The sequence below is a fragment of the Kickxella alabastrina genome (assembly GCF_025024165.1).
Source record: "Kickxella alabastrina strain RSA 675 chromosome Unknown BX661scaffold_5, whole genome shotgun sequence".
Classification (NCBI taxonomy): domain Eukaryota; kingdom Fungi; phylum Kickxellomycota; class Kickxellomycetes; order Kickxellales; family Kickxellaceae; genus Kickxella; species Kickxella alabastrina.
In genome coordinates, this window is record NW_026251476.1 from 724043 (window position 1) to 742478 (window position 18436).

The window sequence follows — 18436 nt, forward strand, 5'->3', positions numbered from 1 at the left end:
ATTTATATTTTTGACAAAATCAAAAAGATGACAATTCAATATTTAATTTGCAGCCTCCATTTTTATTTTCCGAGACTGCTGCGCATTATTTTTCTGCCAATGAATGTGGTTTTCGGTTATTCTGAATGTTAAATTGCTCGATGACAAGCGGCACATCTACAGATTGCTCAATCAGCGCTCGCACGGCTTCTATGCGCCTGCCTGTAGTCTTTGCCCAGATGTCGGCCCATTCGTCAAGGCTCTTGGCTGGCAGCTTCTCTCCATGATTGTCCATCGCAATGTAAATACAAGCTGCTGCTATCAGTCTCGCCGGCTCCCTATCGACCAACCCGCGCTCAACAACCGCATTAGCCACAGCCCACGCAGTGCCCGCCACCCTCTTGGCTCTAACATCCACCATCTCAGTGTCGTCCGGCGGCTGTCCATTGCGCTCCCACCACAGCATTCCATACAACGTGCTGGCTATCCACGCGTGGGGCAAATCCACAGTGAGGTTAAATCCGAGTGCTCGCATGAGAATTAATTCGCCCTGCGTCAGCGTTACGCGCAGCGCGCTCAGTGTGCTACTGCTAATCGGTAGAAATGTGGAGTCCGGGTGCGCTAACTTGTACCCAACGTTGATTATGTCTCGCTGTTTGCGTGGCTCCTCGGTCACTTTTGTGGCTAGATATAGGCAGAGCATTATGCTGATATGCGTGGGAAGCGGGTCGGGGTGTGGCTCTTTGTTTGTGCTGACAAATGCACAATATCGATGGAATAAAACTGTACCTGTCGCCCAGGCGGATGTAGATAGATGGAGCATTGTGGATGCTTTACGCAAATAGCCGATTTCATTAGCGCTTGCTTTACGCCACATAACGAGCTGAAATAAATATAGTGCGGTGATCGTTCAATTCAAAAGCCGCGTTACAAAAAATAGAGATAATGCGAGTGTGATGTTTATTATGCCCGCAGAAGCACTTTATTGGAATGTTTGAAATCATGGCCAAAGCGCAGCATTTGTCAAAAAATGGGATTGCTTTGAAATTATATTTTTATTGAATGCTTTGTCTGACAACAATAGTGCTGTGGTAAAAAAATAGGGTGGTGCTGATTTATTTTTAATATAGTAACAAAAATATAAAGTAAAGACAATCAACATACATGCAGAAACCCTTGCCATGCGCATGCTAAGTAAAACTCGGTATCGAATATGCCAGTGGCAACATAAATATTAACATGGTACAAATCGCAATATTAATGAATAGGCAATAATTATTGGCTTTGCGGCATTGCACGTATATTTCCAGTAGACTTGAGGATATACACGCGTCAACATGATTTGCATGAAAATTTTTATTAACAAGTGTACGTTGAAAACAATATGAAATGCATATTCAGAAAAGCAAAAGAGGGAAATGGAAATGAAGATATGTAAAAACTACGAACATGTTATTTTGTTAATTTTGCATTGTTTGGAAAAGGCACTATATTGCCTTGTTCACATATTGCAATATAGAGTATTGGAATAAAACATGGAAGAGCATTGGTTGCATGTTTTTGACTGTTTAAATTTTAAAGTTACTGAGTCTTAAATATTCCAAGTTATAATTTTATGCATATTTTGCATATTTTTTAAACTTTTTGCATATTACAAAACATCACCCTACTTTGGAACTTATTTGTCAAACATAACAACAAACAGCAATAACTGAAAGCGTGCACCATCTGAGAGCATCCAGCTACTCACACCCCGGAGCAAGTCGGTGAACCCAGAAGTACAAATCTAAACAATATATAAATAGTAGTTGCAATAATTGAGAATAATTTTATAATTATTTAGTAAAATATATACTAAAAAACAATTTTCAAAAAAACATATTCAATCATATTTAGGGCGGCCACCCAGGAGACCAAACTCCAACCCCAGCACGCACTAAACAGTAACCCGCCAATTCCAAGATTACTGTACAAGAATTTATCGCTAAATCCGAACGCGAGCCAAGGGCTCAAGAGAAATACCAGAAGCTCGGCGAGCAGCTGCTGAGGTACATATTGCCGCTTACCGTCAAAGATTTTGCCGCCAAAATGCAGGCTTTGCTTCTTTTTTTTCTGGCTCGGCCGGAGCAGATCTATCGATCCAAGGATCGTCAGGCAACGCCATTAGCTCAATCGCGGTCTAAGTCAGATGGGATTCTGGTGCACATGTGTGGGATTGTGTCCTCGTTCCAGGATGTGCACCTCCTTTTGGAAGCAAGTACTGCCAAATACACCGACAAATTGCCTCCAATGCCGCTGGGGCAAGTTGGTGAATCTGCAAGGAAGACATTAGAGGCCCAGCCAACTCGCTTGTTTGTCCCTGTTTTTGCCCTTTCACAGGAAAATGCTGGACTTGCTGGACTTCACTCGTGGTGGCTGCATTTGTGTGGAATTCGGCCCGTTTTCTACACTACAGTTTCCCCGATCAGACCAAAAAAATAAACAGCATGTTCGCCTCCGTCAACTCTGGTTCTTTCTGAAGCTCTTGTCGGACAGGTTTGGACACTTTGTCCATGTTACCCATGTATTTCGATTCCTCGAGTTCAGCGGCACCAAGACTAAATCCACGGTCAGGGTAGTAGATAAGCACACATCTACAGCGGTCGACACCGGTGGTATGATTAGCTTTGACGTAGGAGCTTTTGGTCGAGCATCGTACGTGTTCAGCACAAAAGTTGGCAATACAAATTTGTGCTCAAGCTGTTGTGGGCGCCCGTCAATTGTCAGCCTGAGGGTGCCATTTATTATGTGCTGGAGGCGGGAAACATCAGTGGAGTGCCGACAGTCTATTGCAGCGGCATTTTGCACAGCAACTTGTTTGGATGCCGACTGGAGTTCTTGATCACGGAGGGCTGTGGCGAGTCGGTCTGGTCTACTTTTGAATCACTCACAATGCGGCTTATTAGACACAATGTGGACAATATATTCTACCGTTTGCACGTGTTTAGTTCAGGCCAAGAGGGCAGGCGTGCTCTACCGCGACATTACTCCAGACAACATTACTTGGCGCGGAAAGGACACACTTGTGATAAACTAAGGATACGCGAAGATTATCCCCGAAGTATCAGAGACAGTGAAGAAGAGCGTCAATGAAGCGTGGGGAGTTGACATAGACTACTTGTCAAAGTTTAAGAGGGAATACAGCCGAATCACAGACACAGATCACTTTAAGAGCATTCGGATTTTGCTGGAATATTGTCAGCAACATAGCATTTTAGACGACATCGAGTCGCTGCTTTACGCCATGCTGGCAATTTTTGAATACATCAGTTTTTGGCAAATCAGAATGCCACAGTCACAAATTCGAGCCGGTATCCCAGAACTTCCAGCAACGTCGAAGATTGGTGGCATGACAGACATCGCAACCTATCCCGAACACTTTGGCATTTGTAGTACTATTCCGTCAAAGGTGCGAACATTGCTGGATTCGCTTCGCAGGCTTCTTTTCAGCAAGAACAACTATTTTATCGGCGGGTTTCTGTTGAGCAGCAGTTGGGAAGTGCGTAAAGCAAGCGACAATCAGATAATGTTTCTTTATGGCACTGCGGACGACAATGAGGGCAACAATAAGAACAACGATGAGGACGACGGCAGCGAGGATCACAAGAGTGGCGATAATAATTGTACCAATGCAAAGCCCGCCGCCGCGCCTGTTGAACCAGCAGCTCATATTGCAACCACAGCAACAGACATCACAAAGCCCACTGCTTGTGCAAACCCGGTAGCGACTGCCGGCTCGACGAGTGCATTTCCGATAGAACAGCCGTCAACCCCAACCTCCTCTTGTGAATCATCGCCAACGCATTCTTCCGAGCGATCGTCATCACCAGTTTCGACGATAAAGGTGATTAAATTATTTAACAAGTACATTGTCAATGGAGCATCCAAGCACAAACGCCAGCCAAACGAGGATGGTACTTTGGATACAGAGCTCAGAGTGCAGAAGCTGCGCAATTTGTGAAAGGGGTTTACAATGCATGCTGGAATGCAGATATTAGATGCTCGCTTGGTTAAATTTGGCGTTTTGACATGCCGAGTTTGTTAACAATTTCTTTATTTGTCTTTTCGAAAACCGCAATTTTTTTGCTGGTTTTGTTTGAAGCATATTATTTAAATTTCAATGCATTTTCCATTAAATATTTGAGTAAATGTACTGAAACTAAAAAGTTAGATATTTATAAAAGCATACGTATTTTCATTTTGCGACTAGCTTAAAAGCCCTATTTTATAAAAATTTAACTTTACACGTATGGCAATATCTAATATTTATTGAATGTTTGAGATGCCTTGACCAGGCTTATAAAAAGCTTTTAAACATACAGTGTGTTTGAGAACACGCGGGGACAGTAAAACAGGAAAGCCGACAGGACCGCCAACGCAACCCACGCACAGTCGGATCTCTGGTCACTGCAGTGTGGATGGGAGCCGACGGGTAAAAAGTACTGGCTCTTTGTAGGAAACATTATCACACCTTGCCTATCAAACAGGGTTTGCTGCTGATAGGACAACGACTGGATGAGCAAGGCACTGATGGACCAGATCACGGCAGCGGGCACCAAGGAGGCAGTTCTCCCCACAGAGGAATTGGCAGCAGCACTGGCAGAGTCATTAGATGGAGCAAGGACAACAGTACTGATGTCAGGCACAACACTGGCATTGATAGCGGCAATAGTACCACGACTGCCTCTAGCCTCTACACAGCTGCCAAAGATCTCGTTCATGACAGTTGCCATTATCCTCCGGGTAATAAATGTGACCATGGATAGGAAATGCGGTTGGAACCACAAGAATGCCTGGCACATTACCAATACAAGGGACTATATCCGTCGCTCCTTTGCATTAGATATGCTTCTCCGCCCACTGCCTGTAGCAAACAGACAGTGGGAATAGTACCCCCGATACATATCCTAAACCAGAGATGTGTCCATGCCCGTGGCCTGGTTGTCAGATCATTGATATACATGGCCACATGTTTACGTATCCACGATGGGAGCGTGAAACTCTGACGCGAAGAGGAGTTCCACTGGGACCTTTGGGACCCAGACACAGATCTCGTGGCTGAGATGGTCAACAGACCAAGTGTATCCAGGACCAACAGATGATATATTGGAGAAACTCAAGCAGAATGTGGATGCTCATTATCAAGCCAAGAAGCTGGACCTGGATATGAGGTGCGGCTGGAAAAAACTGACAGAGAACAGGTACACAATGCTGGTTAAGAAACTCCAAGGGGAGCATGCAAAACAAGCAATGGTGCTTGTAAACGAGATTATAGACAAACATAACAACTGGTACAAGGGACAGTGTGACCTATAGATCGAATGGGAAATGAAGGAATTCTTGACGCTTGAGAAACACCAAGTGTTGATTAGACTCCAATCTCAACAAACAGAGAATACCAAATCCACGACAAGACAAAGATGACAGCTTTCCAAAGTGGCTGCGGACGACAGCAATGAGGACAGCAGATATGCACAGCAGCTTTTTGGCTACGATTGACACTCTAGCTGGCAGATCGAGTGCTTGGGTTTAACTTTGTTTTTTACTTGTTTTATATTTCGCTCAATGAATATATTTTCTCATAAAAATAGGCTAACATGTGTATTCTGGTCCTGGTTGCGTCTGCCACTCCATTCTCACACTGGTTGGTCGATAACCACACAGCGGTTTCATCAATGTCACATCTCTATTAAATTGTGAGATCCCAGTTACACATTTAATTTGAGATGACCAAGAAATCGTTTATACCATTTATATTAAATCAACATAATAATGATATTTCACTCAAATAACAAAAAAATTCGGGATATCGTCCCTTTAAATTTACTTCCCACCTTTTTGACCTTGAGCCATCCTTGCTCCCTCCGTTGATCCTTATCCTCATCACCAGTTGTACTTTTTTGGCGCTGAAACGTCATTTCCCCCTCGAAAAAAATAGATTTACTGCTTTCCGCCGCGAGCGCGGTTACCAGGGTTGGAAGTTCCGTTAGAGGTAGCAGCAGCACCATTGGCAGTAGCGCTGCCAGCAGCAGGGGCACGACCACGGGAGCCACGGGAAGAGTTGACGCGCTCAAATTCGCCCGAACCATTGCGCGCAGGCGCTGGGCCCTGCCCGACCTGCTTAGGGGCGCCCTCACGACGACCACCCTGCTGACGGTTACGACGCTCCTCAATAACCACCTGCCCGCCGCTAATAACAGCAGACCCGGCACGCAGAGCAGCCTGCTTGGCAGCCTCCGTGGCAAACTCTACTACACCAGTGGTCTTGTGCAGGGTAAAGTCGACACTGGTGATGGGGCCAAAGTTCTTGCATCCGGCCTTGATTGCAATAATGGTGGCAACCTGCGGGATGTTCTTCAGGAATACCGAAAGAGAATCATTTCTGCGCTGCTGGTGGCCGCGGGTAGAGGGAACAGGGGTGCTGGTACGCGGGGCGTCGGAAGCAGCGGGGTTGGTGACGGTGGGGGCCGAGGTAGTGGGGGTGGCGGGGGCTACGGTGCCCTCGACCTTGGCAATGGTGTTATTGTTCCACTTGTTGCTGTTGACTGCGGCAAGACCAGCCCATGTTGTGGGCTTGGCGGGCGCGGGCGCAGGCGCGGGCCTCTCCTCGGCCTTGGGAGCAGGTGCGGCGGCGGGCTTCTCCTTGGGAGCCCTGGGAGCCTTGGGCTCGGGCTTGACAGCAACTGTAGTATCAACAACAGGAATAGCAGCCTCAACAGGGGCCTTTGCAACCTCGGCCTTGGGGGCGGGGGCAATGGCCTCCACAGCGGCGTCGGCAGTGACCTTGGCAGCGGCCTCTACGGGGGCAGCCTCGACAGCAGGAGTCTCCTCAACCTTCTTGGAAATCTCGTCGGCTTCAACCCTCTCGTCCTTCTTGAAGGCCTCGACGGCAGGAGCGGCAGCAATGGGCTCAGAGACAGGCTCAGCGGCGGGCTCGCGATCCTCCGTGTCGTCGCTCAGATAGCGCATAATATCGTTGTGGAGGTAGTATCCGCCCTGCTGCTCAGCAAGGAGGAAGGTCTGTGCAAAGCGCTGGTAGGAAGTTCCGTCCTTGGTGTCCATCTGGCCGATGGCCTGAACAATGATGCTGCCATCAATCGAAGCCAGCGTGTCGACGTTGGTGACCTGAACCTTGCGGCCCTTGAACTCGCCGGCCTCAATAACAGCACGAATCTCCTATAACTGTTATAATGGGGTTACAGAGTGACACAAGATAAAAGTTAGTATAAACATATACATAAAAATATATACGCAGTCCATGTTGACTTTAAAAAAGCCATATAAATACATGTTTTTACTTTTTTTAACGTACCTGCTGGCCGTTGGCCTGCTTGACAACTTCGCCGTCGGTTCCATGGATGGCAGTAGACTTTTTGGCGTAGAAGCAGTGCAGCCTCTGGGGTTCCCTGTTCATGATTGTATAATACTCGTTGGCAAACATCCACCCGACTTCCTGGGTGGCAACCTTCCGGCCCTCTGACGAGGCGGGGGCGGTGCCGTTAGCTGTGGGTTGTTGCTGCTGTTGATGCTGAGTCGACATTTTTTGGAGAATTTAAATTGAAAAAGAGAGAAAAAAACTAAATTTTGGAAAGAATAAAGTAAAGAAGAGAAGAGAATATAATAGAAAAAGAGTCAGCAAGATTGAAAAGTTAAAGGTGGGAAGTGGTTGTGTTGGGTTAATTTAAAAAGAAAGACCGAAATGAAGCAAGCCTTTTTAAGGTACCTTTATAAAAAGACCTAATTGAGATAAATGAGTATCCTAAACAAGCAAATGTTGCGTGTGTGCAAAGACCTTGAAAGGTACGAAGACGGCGAGGCGCAAATAAAGTTGGAAAAAAGAGAGAAAAAGCTCACGAATTCAGGATTAGCAATGTGAAAAATACAGTAAAAAATGGCAAAAAAATAGGTAACTTGATTTTTCAGCACACGCCCGTATAAGCGCTAAATGCGCGGGGTTTTTTCTGGGCGTGTAGTAAACTCGCACCAGCTTTGACTCTGATATGCATGCTCAGCGTATAATTTTTTCATCTGCTAGTATGAAAAGTCGTTCATTATTTGCTGCCTCTCTTTCTCTTTTTTTCGACTCACAGATTCGTTTATTCCTCACTTTTCCCACTTGTATTTGCACCTGAATTAACGCGTTATATTTGTAAATGGACGACCTCTCGGAGCGAATGCGCATACACGACTACACAGCACTACAGACTCTAGGACTCGTGGCGCTATACAACAGAATTGGGCTGTTGATCGACGACGCGCATAATAAGACACAGTCGGAGGACAGTCAGCCGAGCGGCGTATATGCAAGCTCCGAGACACCACAGAGGCAGCGCAGGCACAGAGACACACCTAATGGGGAGACAGCGGGCAGAAGCAGCAGCATTGATATAACGAACGGCCGCAAGCGGAAGAGCGAGTTGTCACGGCCTCAAAGCCCGGAAAGCAGCAAGCGGTCTTTTGGAGTGGTCGCGGGCAATGGGAAGCGCAATATGAAGAGCGCGTTCGCCCGGGTGCAGGCGAGAGCTGGCGACGAGCAGACAGATATCGACGGGGGCGCGCTCGGACGACGGGCACATGCTGCCGGCAGGGGCGCAGCCAACGCAGACAGGGGGCTTTCGGTGGCGGCAGTTGAGACGCGGCCGGCGGAGTACGGTGAGGTGTGGTTCGACCGGTATCAGATCGTCGGCAAGCTCGGTGAGGGTGCGTTCAGCCAGGCGTTCCTCGCAATGGACCTGTACTGCACGCGCATGGGGCGGCGGCATGACGGCACGCGGCTGGTCAGCATTAAGCGAATGGCCGCACATGAGGAGGTGATCGGACTGTCGGAGCACCGCACGCTCACTATGCTCAACGCGCTCGACCCCCGCGGACGCGTCCCAATCGTGCGCGTGCACGACATGTTCCGGCACGGTGCGCACGCGTGCCTGGTTATGGAGCCATTGCTGGGTGGCACGCTGCACGACGCGTTCCCACGGCGCGTCAAGGCAGCGTACGCAGCGCATGACACTGAGGTTGCACGGCGCGTTCATATGGACATGATCCGCGCAGTGGTGCGGCAGCTGCTGGCAGCACTGGCGCACATGCATAGCAGCGCTTTGATCCATGCCGACATTAAGACCACCAACGTCATTTGCAGCGACGCACACTCGCTGAGCGCCAAGCTAATTGACTTTGGCAACGCTGTGGGCGACGGAGACGTGGCCGAGTACTACCGATCGTTCGAGATCCAGACCGTGTGGTTCCGCGCGCCCGAGGTCGCGTACCAGCGGCCGTTTGGCCGGGCCATTGACGTGTGGTCGGTTGGCTGCGTCATGTGCGAGCTGTGGCTCGGCCGCCCTCTGTTTACCGACATGGAAAACCACAGCCTGGTGCGCAGCATGCTTAAGCTGCGCGGCCCGCCACCAGCCGCTCTATATGCCGCGTCGCCGATCTACACTGACGCCATGCGGGCGTGGTCCGCTGCGCGCCCGACGCCCGGGTTCCGTGCGCCCGAGCCGAGCCTCGACTGGGGCGCACCGCTGCGCGCGCAGTGGCTCAGGCACTCGCTGCACGTGGGGGACGATGCGGATGCTGACGACTTTATTGCGCTGGCTGATGCGCTGTTGGACTACGACCCCGAGCAGCGGCCGACGGCGGCCGAGGCACTGCGTCACGCGTTCTTCGATGGCACTCACTTTATTTAAAATCTACCGGCGCGCCTGATTTGCTTAAAAACTACTGAGCTGCTGCCCACACGCTCAGTCGCCCGTCCTCGCCGCCCGTCGCGGCCCAGCCCGCGTGTGCGTCCCAGTCAAAAGCGCGCACAATGGCTGAGTGGCCGCCGGCCAGCACCTGCGCGTGCTCCAGCAACCCGGCGCCAACATGGAACACGTGCAGGTCGCCAGCGTCAGTGCCGGCGGCCATGAACAGCCGCTGTGTGGCGGCATCGTAACGGAAGCCAGCCATGTAGTCGACGGGCACGCCGCTGCCAGCCACAGCGCGCACATCGCCGAAATCAGCCAGCAGCGTGGCGTCGTCGGACCATAGCTGCAACGTCTCCATATCGCTTTGTGCGTACACGTACTGCTCGTCAGGGCCGAAGAACCCGCAGCGCGCGACCGATGCGCCTGTATTGGCCACAGCCAGCACAGCATCGTCCTCTTCCTGCGCCGGATCGAACGTGCACACCAACCCGTCGGTCGATGCCGACAGCACGCGGCCATCGCGCGCCCCGCAGTGGATCTGCGTAACGTCATCGCTGTGCATGCTCTCGAACACGCGCACGGCCTGCGTGCCGCTGCCGCGCGTGTCCCAGAAACTAATGCGCGACAAGTGCATGTCCTCGTCTAATCGCGCGCCGCCCACTAGCAGCCGCTCGTCATTGCCCAGGTCGAAGCTCAGAAGCGGGTCGCTGGCGCGGAATCCCAGTGCTGGTGCGCCCAATGGCTGCCGCAAGTCCCAAATGGCGATTTGGCCGTCAAGGGAGCTCGTCAAAAGCGAGTTTGGCCGCGCACGCATCTGCGTTACCTGGTCGCTGTGGTGCGCCAGCGTTCCTGTGGCCTGTAGCGTGCCGCGGTCGAAAAACTTGACCGTGTGGTTGGATGCCGATGCCGCCATGCCCAAGTCAGTGCTGACGATCTCATACACATACAAGTCACTGCCCGCCTCGTACGCTGCCGACGCATGCAGCCGTAATTGTGGGAGCAGCCCAGGTGCCTGTGTGATTGGAATGCGAGTCATTAAGAATATTAGAGTGAATTTGTATTAGAATAGTTAGAAGAAAAAAGCTGGTGCTGAACTGGAAATAAAAAGTTGAAATTAATGTTCACCCAACCTTTTTTTATAAACTTTGGCGTTGGGTTTTGTGATCGAATCGAATCAAAGTGGATCGGATCGGTTTAAATCAAATCAGCATTGATCATATCGTCACGCCCATACAATTTGTTCCTCAGCTTAAGCCGCCGATGCCAGAACCGCCGGAGCGTCGTGCAGCAGGTGGGGCAGATTGGGCGCACCGTCGTAGTCGTACGCCATGTTGCCCACCACATTACCCTTGGTCTCAATCCCCTGCCTCTTGCACTGGTCGATAACCGACTGCGGCACCTTGATAACATCCATCATCTCCTTGGGTGCCTCCACAAAGACCATGTTTAACCCGAGCGCCATGTGCCAGTCGAAGTGGCAATGCATAAGCCAAACTCCGGGGTTATCCGCCTTGAACCTCACCACAACGTACTCACCGCTGTTAACCAGCACTGTGTCTCTCTGCAGAGGGAACTTGTCCTTGGCGACCCTGGTTGTCAGTGCGCCCATGGTGTCGTTGATGAACCCCTTTTCGACAATCTGGAATACATGGCCGTGGAGGTGCAGCGGGTGGGAGAGCTGCGTGGCACTCCAGAAAAGCATTTCAATGACCTCGTTCAGCTGCAACACATGGGCGTTGGTCTGGGGGCCGTACGAGATGGGGTTGAGGTTGATAAAATCGGTCAGTGCAGTGAACACAGAGGGCACATCCGGGTCGCGGTAGGTGACCAAGTTGAACGACTCCCAGTTGGTGCCGTCAGGCAAGAACCCTGACGTGGCATTAAAGTACAGTCCGCGGTCGGCCTTCATAATAGGACCATGCAGAGACTCAATGCTCATTTCGTCAAAGGGCTCTGAGGGAATCTCGCCGACAGTCTCTGCCAGCGGCGCATCCGAGGAGTATGCCACAAGACCGTCCACACGCGACGGGAAGACACCCGGGATGGGTGGCAAGAAGTTTCCAAACATTGTCACATGGTAGCTATAATTGCTATCGCACGATTCCTTGGCTTTCACCAGAACAGAGACGCGCTGGGCGGGTGCCAGACGGACAACATTGACCTTTTTGGGCTTTGTGTTGACGCCGTCAACCTCAATGATTTCTAGCTCGTGCCCGTCAATGGCAAACTCCCACAGCGGCAGACTCATCATGGAAACGAGTCTGATGCGGTAAGTTTGTCCGGGAATAAAGTCAAAGCGGGGTGCTTCAGGGTGTCCATTGACAAGGAGATTAGGCGGTTGCGCAAATGGGTTGCTCTGCCCAGTGACATCCAGCAGAGCCGCCAAAGTGGTATTAAAGGTCACCGGCCACCAGTCCTCCACGGCCACCACATACTCGCCATCGCTCTTGTATGGATCCTTGGGATCGTGAATAATCAAGGGCGTGCGCAGCCCATCGAAATTCTGCGAATGCGAATGCCCATGAATCCAATACGTTCCGGCCTGCTCCAAGGGGATCTCGTAGGAGAAGGAGGTTCCCGGCGTGATAGAGCACTCAGTGGTCATTGCTGCTCCGTCATAGTACGTCGTGTTACGTTGGAAGAGTCCGTGTGAATGCATGGTGGTGGTTTCGTTGAGCGAGTTGAAAATGTTTAGGACGAGAGTGTCACCCTTGGTTGCGTGTACAACGGGGAGCGGGAATTTGTGGTTGACACCGACACCGCGTTTGGGTGGTTGATCGAGACCACGGTTGCTGGTCACGTAGGTTACTTCCCAATTCTCTACCACGCGTTTGGCAAATACAGTAGTTGGGATGGCGGAGATGAGCGCAAGGATGAGTGGGCCGTAAATGAAAAGCATTTTTGTAGTTTTTTTTGTATTAATGTTTATTAGTTTATAAATTATATTATTATTAAGCTGATTATGTTTATTTAAATTGTAGTTTTTTACTCTGTCATGTTTGGTTCTTATATACTAATGTTTTTTAGTTGTTTGGAGGATTTTTCAACTTGTTTTGCACCAGATAAATTTTTTTTCAAAAAAACACAGAGCACTAACAAATTGTTCCTTAATTATTTGCTTTGCCATTCTCAACATTTATACACAGCATTTAAATCGTATCCATCTGCCTTTGATATATGATACTGACGAGCATTGAAGTGCTGTTGAACATAAGATAGTATGGGGCTGATGGCAGCGGTGTGTGGGGCCAGAAATGGCCTAACAATTCAATTGCTTTACCATAGGTCCAAGCCCCATTGATGTCCAGAATACATGGTCCCCACCCATTCCTGCTGATGAGAAAAATGCGGTCCTACAGCTTCAATAATAGCAGAGAGCATATGCGGATATTGCTTTTGTGTGTATTTGAAATTGTAATTGGGTTATTGTGTGAACCGCAGTATATAATGGTCTTGTTGGTTGTCTCGGCATATAAAATATCTATAAATGGAATACATGTATAACAAATATTGGGCATATGTTGAATCACCTAATCACTCGTACTGATAACTAACGCACTACAAAAAAACAGGAAGAAATGATTTTTTGCATTTAGAATCTGCACAAACAAAAATACAAAACAAAAGCATCAGCAAACATATGCAGAAAATGAATACATTTACGGCTATTTGTTTTGAAGGGCACAACAAATTAATAATTTTCATAATAATTTTTTGCGCTTAATCTTGCTGGAATTTTACCACCTATAAGCGTGTGGGCAAGTAATTTCAACGCAGCCCATGGTTCAAATTTTTTATTTTTATATTTTATTTTGGCTAAGATGGTTGAAAACTTGTCCTCCAGCCGATGATGACGCTCATTCCGGACATCGCGGTGCTTCAAACAACGCAACTTCTTTACTGTTGCATTAATTTACTTCTTCAATTCACACACCTCATTTTATCATTTTTATTTTATTTATTGCCGCGGCAAATTTAAATCCGTCTCAACCTAATTTTTTTAACCAAAGATGATGAATTCGACGATTCAAACAAACATCGCGCGGCTCCAAATCATGAAAGCCAAGGTGCTGGCGGCACTGCGTAAGGGTGAAAACTATGAGCTAAAGACAGAGCTGAACAGTGAATACAAGGAGCGGCGGAAGGAAGCAGTGCGGCGAGTCATTGCCAACATGACAGTGGGCAAAGACGTCAGCGGTCTATTCACCGATGTGCTTAAAAACATGCACACAGATGACCTTGAAATCAAAAAGCTCATTTACCTGTACCTGATAAACTACGCAAAGACGCAGCCGGACCTGGTTATTCTGGCTATCAACACCTTTGTCAAGGACGCCGAAGACACGAATCCGCTGATTCGCGCACTGGCAATTCGCACAATGGGCTGTTTGCACGTCGAGGAGGTGCTCGACTACTTGTGCGACCCTCTCCATAAGTGTCTGAAGGATACCAACCCGTATGTGCGCAAGACTGCCGTGATGTGCGTGGCCAAGGTGTACGACCTGAGTGTGGACGTGGCAGAGGATAATGGATTTGTCGAAAGCGTGCGTGAGGCTCTGTCAGACTCCAACTCCATGGTTGTGTCCAACGCAGTGTCGGCGCTGGTCGAGATGAACGATATGTCGCCACATCATGACGTGTGGAGGCTTGATGCGAACACAGTGGGCAAGCTGCTGACGGCCATCAACGAGTGCATCGAGTGGGGTCAGATTGCCATCCTCGAGACCCTGGTTGATTACACGCCGAGGGACGAGAAGGAGGCCGAGAATATCTGCGAGCGGCTGCTCCCACGACTGCAGCACGCCAATGGTAGCGTGGTTCTCACCACCGTGCGGCTCTTGCTCAAATACGAAAAGCACGTGCACAGGGCTGACCTGCTGGCGCAGTTCTCCAAGAAGATGGTGCCACCCCTGATCACACTGCTGTCCTCAGACCCCGAGATCCAGTACGTAGCCTTGCGCAACATCAACATCATTCTGCAGCGCCACCCGAAGCTGCTGAGCAAGGAGATACGCGTATTCTTCTGCCGCTACAACGACCCCATCTACGTCAAGTACGAGAAGCTCGATGTCCTTGTGCGCATCTGCTCCGAGCGCAACACCGAGCCACTGCTCAATGAGCTTAAGGAGTACGCCAAGGAGGTTGACATGGACTTTGTGAGCCGCGCCGTGCAGGCTATCAGCCGCCTGGCCATCCGCTATGAAACCGCCGCCGAAAAGGCCATAAAGGTGCTCCTTGAGCTGCTCGAGACCAGGGCCAACCACATTGTGCAGAGCTGTATGGTCGCCCTACAGGACATCTTGCGCCGCTATCCGCGCTGCTTTGACAGCCTGGTCGACGGACTGTGCGAGTACGTCGACGACGTCAATGAGCCTGAGGCCCGCGCCGCGCTGATCTGGATCCTCGGCGAGTACTCTGAGAGCGTCACCAACATTTCCAATATATTGACATCATTCCTCGAGAGTTTCCTCGAGGAAGAGGACTCTGGCGTGCAGCTGGCCCTGATCAATGCCACCGTAAAGTTCTTCCTCAAGAGCCCCCAGCAGGGCCAGACCCTCGTGCTCAAGGCCCTGCAGACGGCTACGGAGAAGTGTGCCAACCCAGACGTTCGTGACCGCGCATACATATACTGGCGGCTGCTATCCGCCGACCCCAACGCTGCGCGCGCAGTTGCGCTGACAGAGAAGCCAGCCATTGAGCTAGAGAACGTTGATCTGTCGCCGCAGCTTCTCGAGGAGCTTGTCAATGAGCTTGGCTGTGTATCCTCGGTACTGCAAAAGCCCGCCAGACTTTTTGTGTATTCGCTGACCGAGAAGGCTGGTGTGCCCAGGGATTCAGGTATCAGCGCAATGGGGCTGGATGATGCCGACAATGTGGCTACCGGTGCCGGCGATGGCGCGGGCTCGTCTCCGGCGGGCATTGATGTGAGCAACGAGGGCGAGCCCGAGCTCTTGATCTCGTTTTGAAATATAACATTAATATTTTGTTGCAAATAACTTTTTAAAAAAACCTTTGTATCCTGCTATTTTGATTCAAAATTCAAGACTCTGCTGCTGGTGTTGCCGAGTGCCATTGCCGTTCTTGTCGTGGGCAGGGCCAACCAATGCGACAAATTCCTCAAAGATCTTGATGTACTTGGTCATAGACGACCTACTGCTGCCGCCATCTCCTGCCGTGTCGTTAATCTCACGCAGCAGCTGCGCCAGCGTGGGCACGGCCATAGGATCAAACTCGTCAAACTGGTCTGGCCCAATCGGCGTGCAAACGCGCCCGGTCTTTGGATGGATACAAAACGGGCTCTTGAGCAAATGGTTAACATGCGTAGTGACATTCTCGTCCAGCCGCGGGTAAACGCACTGCATCATCATATCCCGCTCAAACGTACCCAATCCAAACTTGCTTCCGCGCTTAGCCGCCTTCTTATCAACGGCATCAATCATCTCAGACCACTTATCGACAGATGAACGGTCTGGACGCTTCATCCACTTTTCGTCCAGATAATTGCGCAGCTCTTCGTCAGGAACCGCAGCCAAAACTTTTGTCCAGCGCTCCCTGGTCAAGAGAATCTCCTGGTCAACCAAAACAATGTCCTCAAAGTACTCCTCGATGATCTCCATCGAGCGAAGCACATGGGGGTGTTGGCCACTGCGCTGCGACAAATTGACCTTCTTTCCTTGCTCTGCTCCGCCTCGGATCATCGTCAGGTACCCTGTGAGCGCCTTCCGCCCGGCATCATCCAGCTTCTTTGCCCTCTCGTCACACACCCAGCAATGCACACCGCGACGGCCAGAGTATGCCCACATAATTCGCTCGAACCCAAAGTCCTCGCGCAACGCCTGATCCAACACGTGCATGGCAACGACCATAAACTTCCAGCACTTTCCGCATATCCCACCGCCCTGACAGCAAGTACGGATCTCGTCGTAGTCTGTCATATCAATATCGAACACAAGCTCCTTCGAGATGGCTCTGAATACACCCGGCTGTAAAGATTTTGCGTGCTTGGGCTGGGCTGTGAAAATGGCACCAATGTCGATTTTGCTCGGAGAGAGTCTCTGCAGCTCACGTTGGAAATCCTCACCGTCTTTAAATGATTGGTACCGCAGGTAGATGCCGTCGTTGATTGTGAAACTGAACTCGCGGTGCGTGAACTCAGTTGTTGGCATTGGGCCGTTGTAGTTTAGCCACTTGTAGTAGAGGCTGTGCGGAAATAGTCGCTGGTAGTACTGACCCAGAGTCCTTGGTGAGATCTCATTCATGCCGTCGTTATCGTCCACCAGCATATTGTCTCTGTCGTCGCCAGCCATGGTGTCGTGTGTACGTGTATGTGTGGAGGTTGAGGTGGTGGGCGTTTTTATATTTGCTTTTTTGTTCGTGATGAATTGCTGGACCAAAAAACAAAAAAGAAGAGGTAGATAATAATAGGGTGTGTTTTGTTTGTAAACGCAAATATTCTATTGAAATAAATTCAATTGAAAAACAAAACAACCTGAAAAGAAAAGAAAAACGCGAAACAAAAACGAAAGCAGTTCAAGCTTGAGCCAAACAAACGCGACCTTTTGAAAGATCTGAAAATTCTGCATATCCCCTCGCTTTTTTTGACTCCCCAAAATTTACATCGCTTTTTGTTCATGCAGATCTAGACCGTCATTGCCTTCCATTTTTCACTTGTTTTTGTTTTGTCACACTGTCGTCGCTGAATTCTCCAGCAGCACGGCGTGGATATTCGCCATCAATCTGCGAATCTCCTCAGCCTCAGTCTTGGGCAGCCTCTTTCCAGCGACAAATGGTGTCGAAAGCCGCTTCTCCCATTCAGCCATAGCCAGCCGCTCCGTATCCGAAAATTTTGCACCCTTCGTTGACGACTGTCCATTACACAGGGTCAAATCGTAGCTTAAGCATCCCGAGCTCTGGTACAGCTTGCGCGATGCCAGCCACATTTCCTGCATTATGGAGTTCAGCTGCTCGGCCTCGCTCTTGCTCAGCATCAATTCTTTGTCATCACTGTCATTGCCAGCAACATCCGTGTCAGCCTTGCTGCTGCTGCTAATTACGTCCTCGTCGTTGTTGATGACTAAGTCCTGTTGTGATGAAATATACCGCATGCGCGCTTGCATGTGGGAGGTGAAGAACCGGGTTTTGTAGTATATCTCGGCATGGTCTAGGCTCCGTGGCCCAAAGGTACGCTGCACAAGAGTCGTGAATATTCGGTCCATCGCCTGGCTGACCTCTGCACTATCACTGCTCGGGTTTTCTTCTGTGGCTCCAATGGGATATCCAAGAACCGCCAAGGCCAGCATGACTGCCAGTAGTGCTTGAATTAATGAGCGCAGCAAATACCTCATGTTGTGTTATCCAAATATTGTCTGACAACAGTAACTTAAAGGGAAAAATTAATTGTGAAGAAAAGAATAAACAAAAAATGTGTGAAAAGTATATCAAATACCAAATATTAATTCAAATGAAAAAGAGCAAAAAACCCAAACAAGAAAATAGAAAAGATAAAAGGGGCTGCAAAGGAATTGTAAAAATAGAACCTTGAGTTCCATGCAATTGATAAGTTGCAAGCATTGAAAAAAGTGAAAGGAGGGAGGCTTGAAGAATATTAATAATTAATAAAATTGCCGAATGCGAGGCACCAAACAAAAATCCAATGGAAAAACAGCGTGGTCGCTTTTTTTTCTCCGGCCCCAGAACTTGCGGCAGCACGTTTTTATCTAAATTTGGAGTGGTCT

General features: G+C 49.5%; 9 protein-coding genes across 9 annotated transcripts; 3 read left to right on the forward strand and 6 right to left on the reverse strand.

The window, feature by feature from the left end:
• Nucleotides 1-14: 14 nt before the first annotated feature.
• Nucleotides 15-939, reverse strand: BX661DRAFT_179247 (cyclin-like protein). Its single transcript, XM_051535130.1, has one exon. It carries the CDS (start codon nucleotides 854-856, stop codon nucleotides 86-88), a length of 771 nt encoding a protein of 256 aa, XP_051393526.1. The 5' UTR covers nucleotides 857-939; the 3' UTR covers nucleotides 15-85.
• A 1423-nt stretch (nucleotides 940-2362) lies between these two features.
• BX661DRAFT_169645 (uncharacterized protein) lies at nucleotides 2363-3979 on the forward strand (the record flags this gene model as incomplete). The annotated part of the gene is made up of 2 exons (XM_051533543.1): nucleotides 2363-2593; nucleotides 3068-3979. 2 exons carry the CDS (start codon nucleotides 2363-2365, stop codon nucleotides 3977-3979), a joined length of 1143 nt encoding a protein of 380 aa, XP_051393527.1.
• Nucleotides 3980-5752: 1773 nt separating this feature from the next.
• On the reverse strand, nucleotides 5753-7931 carry BX661DRAFT_179249 (uncharacterized protein). Its single transcript, XM_051535131.1, has 2 exons — nucleotides 7331-7931; nucleotides 5753-7194 (listed from the first exon to the last, which is right to left on the reverse strand). The coding sequence occupies exons 1-2, from the start codon at nucleotides 7556-7558 to the stop codon at nucleotides 5959-5961; spliced, it is 1464 nt and encodes a 487-aa protein (XP_051393528.1). The 5' UTR covers nucleotides 7559-7931; the 3' UTR covers nucleotides 5753-5958.
• Nucleotides 7932-8171: 240 nt separating this feature from the next.
• BX661DRAFT_197008 (kinase-like domain-containing protein) lies at nucleotides 8172-9701 on the forward strand (the record flags this gene model as incomplete). The annotated part of the gene is made up of 1 exon (XM_051538093.1): nucleotides 8172-9701. The coding sequence occupies one exon, from the start codon at nucleotides 8172-8174 to the stop codon at nucleotides 9699-9701; it is 1530 nt and encodes a 509-aa protein (XP_051393529.1).
• A 31-nt stretch (nucleotides 9702-9732) lies between these two features.
• On the reverse strand, nucleotides 9733-10737 carry BX661DRAFT_169649 (WD40-repeat-containing domain protein; the record flags this gene model as incomplete). The annotated part of the gene is made up of 1 exon (XM_051533544.1): nucleotides 9733-10737. The coding sequence occupies one exon, from the start codon at nucleotides 10735-10737 to the stop codon at nucleotides 9733-9735; it is 1005 nt and encodes a 334-aa protein (XP_051393530.1).
• Nucleotides 10738-10889: 152 nt separating this feature from the next.
• On the reverse strand, nucleotides 10890-12600 carry BX661DRAFT_218667 (multicopper oxidase-domain-containing protein; the record flags this gene model as incomplete). The annotated part of the gene is made up of 1 exon (XM_051538805.1): nucleotides 10890-12600. One exon carries the CDS (start codon nucleotides 12598-12600, stop codon nucleotides 10951-10953), a length of 1650 nt encoding a protein of 549 aa, XP_051393531.1. The 3' UTR covers nucleotides 10890-10950.
• A 926-nt stretch (nucleotides 12601-13526) lies between these two features.
• Nucleotides 13527-15687, forward strand: BX661DRAFT_179253 (AP-2 complex subunit beta-like protein). Its single transcript, XM_051535132.1, has one exon. It carries the CDS (start codon nucleotides 13712-13714, stop codon nucleotides 15665-15667), a length of 1956 nt encoding a protein of 651 aa, XP_051393532.1. The 5' UTR covers nucleotides 13527-13711; the 3' UTR covers nucleotides 15668-15687.
• On the reverse strand, nucleotides 15688-17189 carry BX661DRAFT_179254 (uncharacterized protein). Its single transcript, XM_051535133.1, has one exon. The coding sequence runs from the start codon at nucleotides 17006-17008 to the stop codon at nucleotides 15734-15736; it is 1275 nt and encodes a 424-aa protein (XP_051393533.1). The 5' UTR covers nucleotides 17009-17189; the 3' UTR covers nucleotides 15688-15733.
• On the reverse strand, nucleotides 17190-18336 carry BX661DRAFT_179255 (uncharacterized protein). Its single transcript, XM_051535134.1, has one exon. The coding sequence runs from the start codon at nucleotides 18044-18046 to the stop codon at nucleotides 17384-17386; it is 663 nt and encodes a 220-aa protein (XP_051393534.1). The 5' UTR covers nucleotides 18047-18336; the 3' UTR covers nucleotides 17190-17383.
• Nucleotides 18337-18436: the final 100 nt, after the last annotated feature.

Coding starts and splice junctions, on each gene's coding strand:
- BX661DRAFT_179254 (XM_051535133.1), bottom strand. CDS start 17,008: ATGGCTGGCGACGACAGAGACAATATGCTGGTGGACGATAACGACGGC.
- BX661DRAFT_179253 (XM_051535132.1), top strand. CDS start 13,712: ATGATGAATTCGACGATTCAAACAAACATCGCGCGGCTCCAAATCATG.
- BX661DRAFT_179249 (XM_051535131.1), bottom strand. CDS start 7,558: ATGTCGACTCAGCATCAACAGCAGCAACAACCCACAGCTAACGGCACC. Junction 7,195..7,330: donor AGCAGGCCAACGGCCAGCAG/GTACGTTAAAAA, acceptor TAACAGTTATAG/GAGATTCGTGCTGTTATTGA.
- BX661DRAFT_179247 (XM_051535130.1), bottom strand. CDS start 856: ATGTGGCGTAAAGCAAGCGCTAATGAAATCGGCTATTTGCGTAAAGCA.
- BX661DRAFT_179255 (XM_051535134.1), bottom strand. CDS start 18,046: ATGAGGTATTTGCTGCGCTCATTAATTCAAGCACTACTGGCAGTCATG.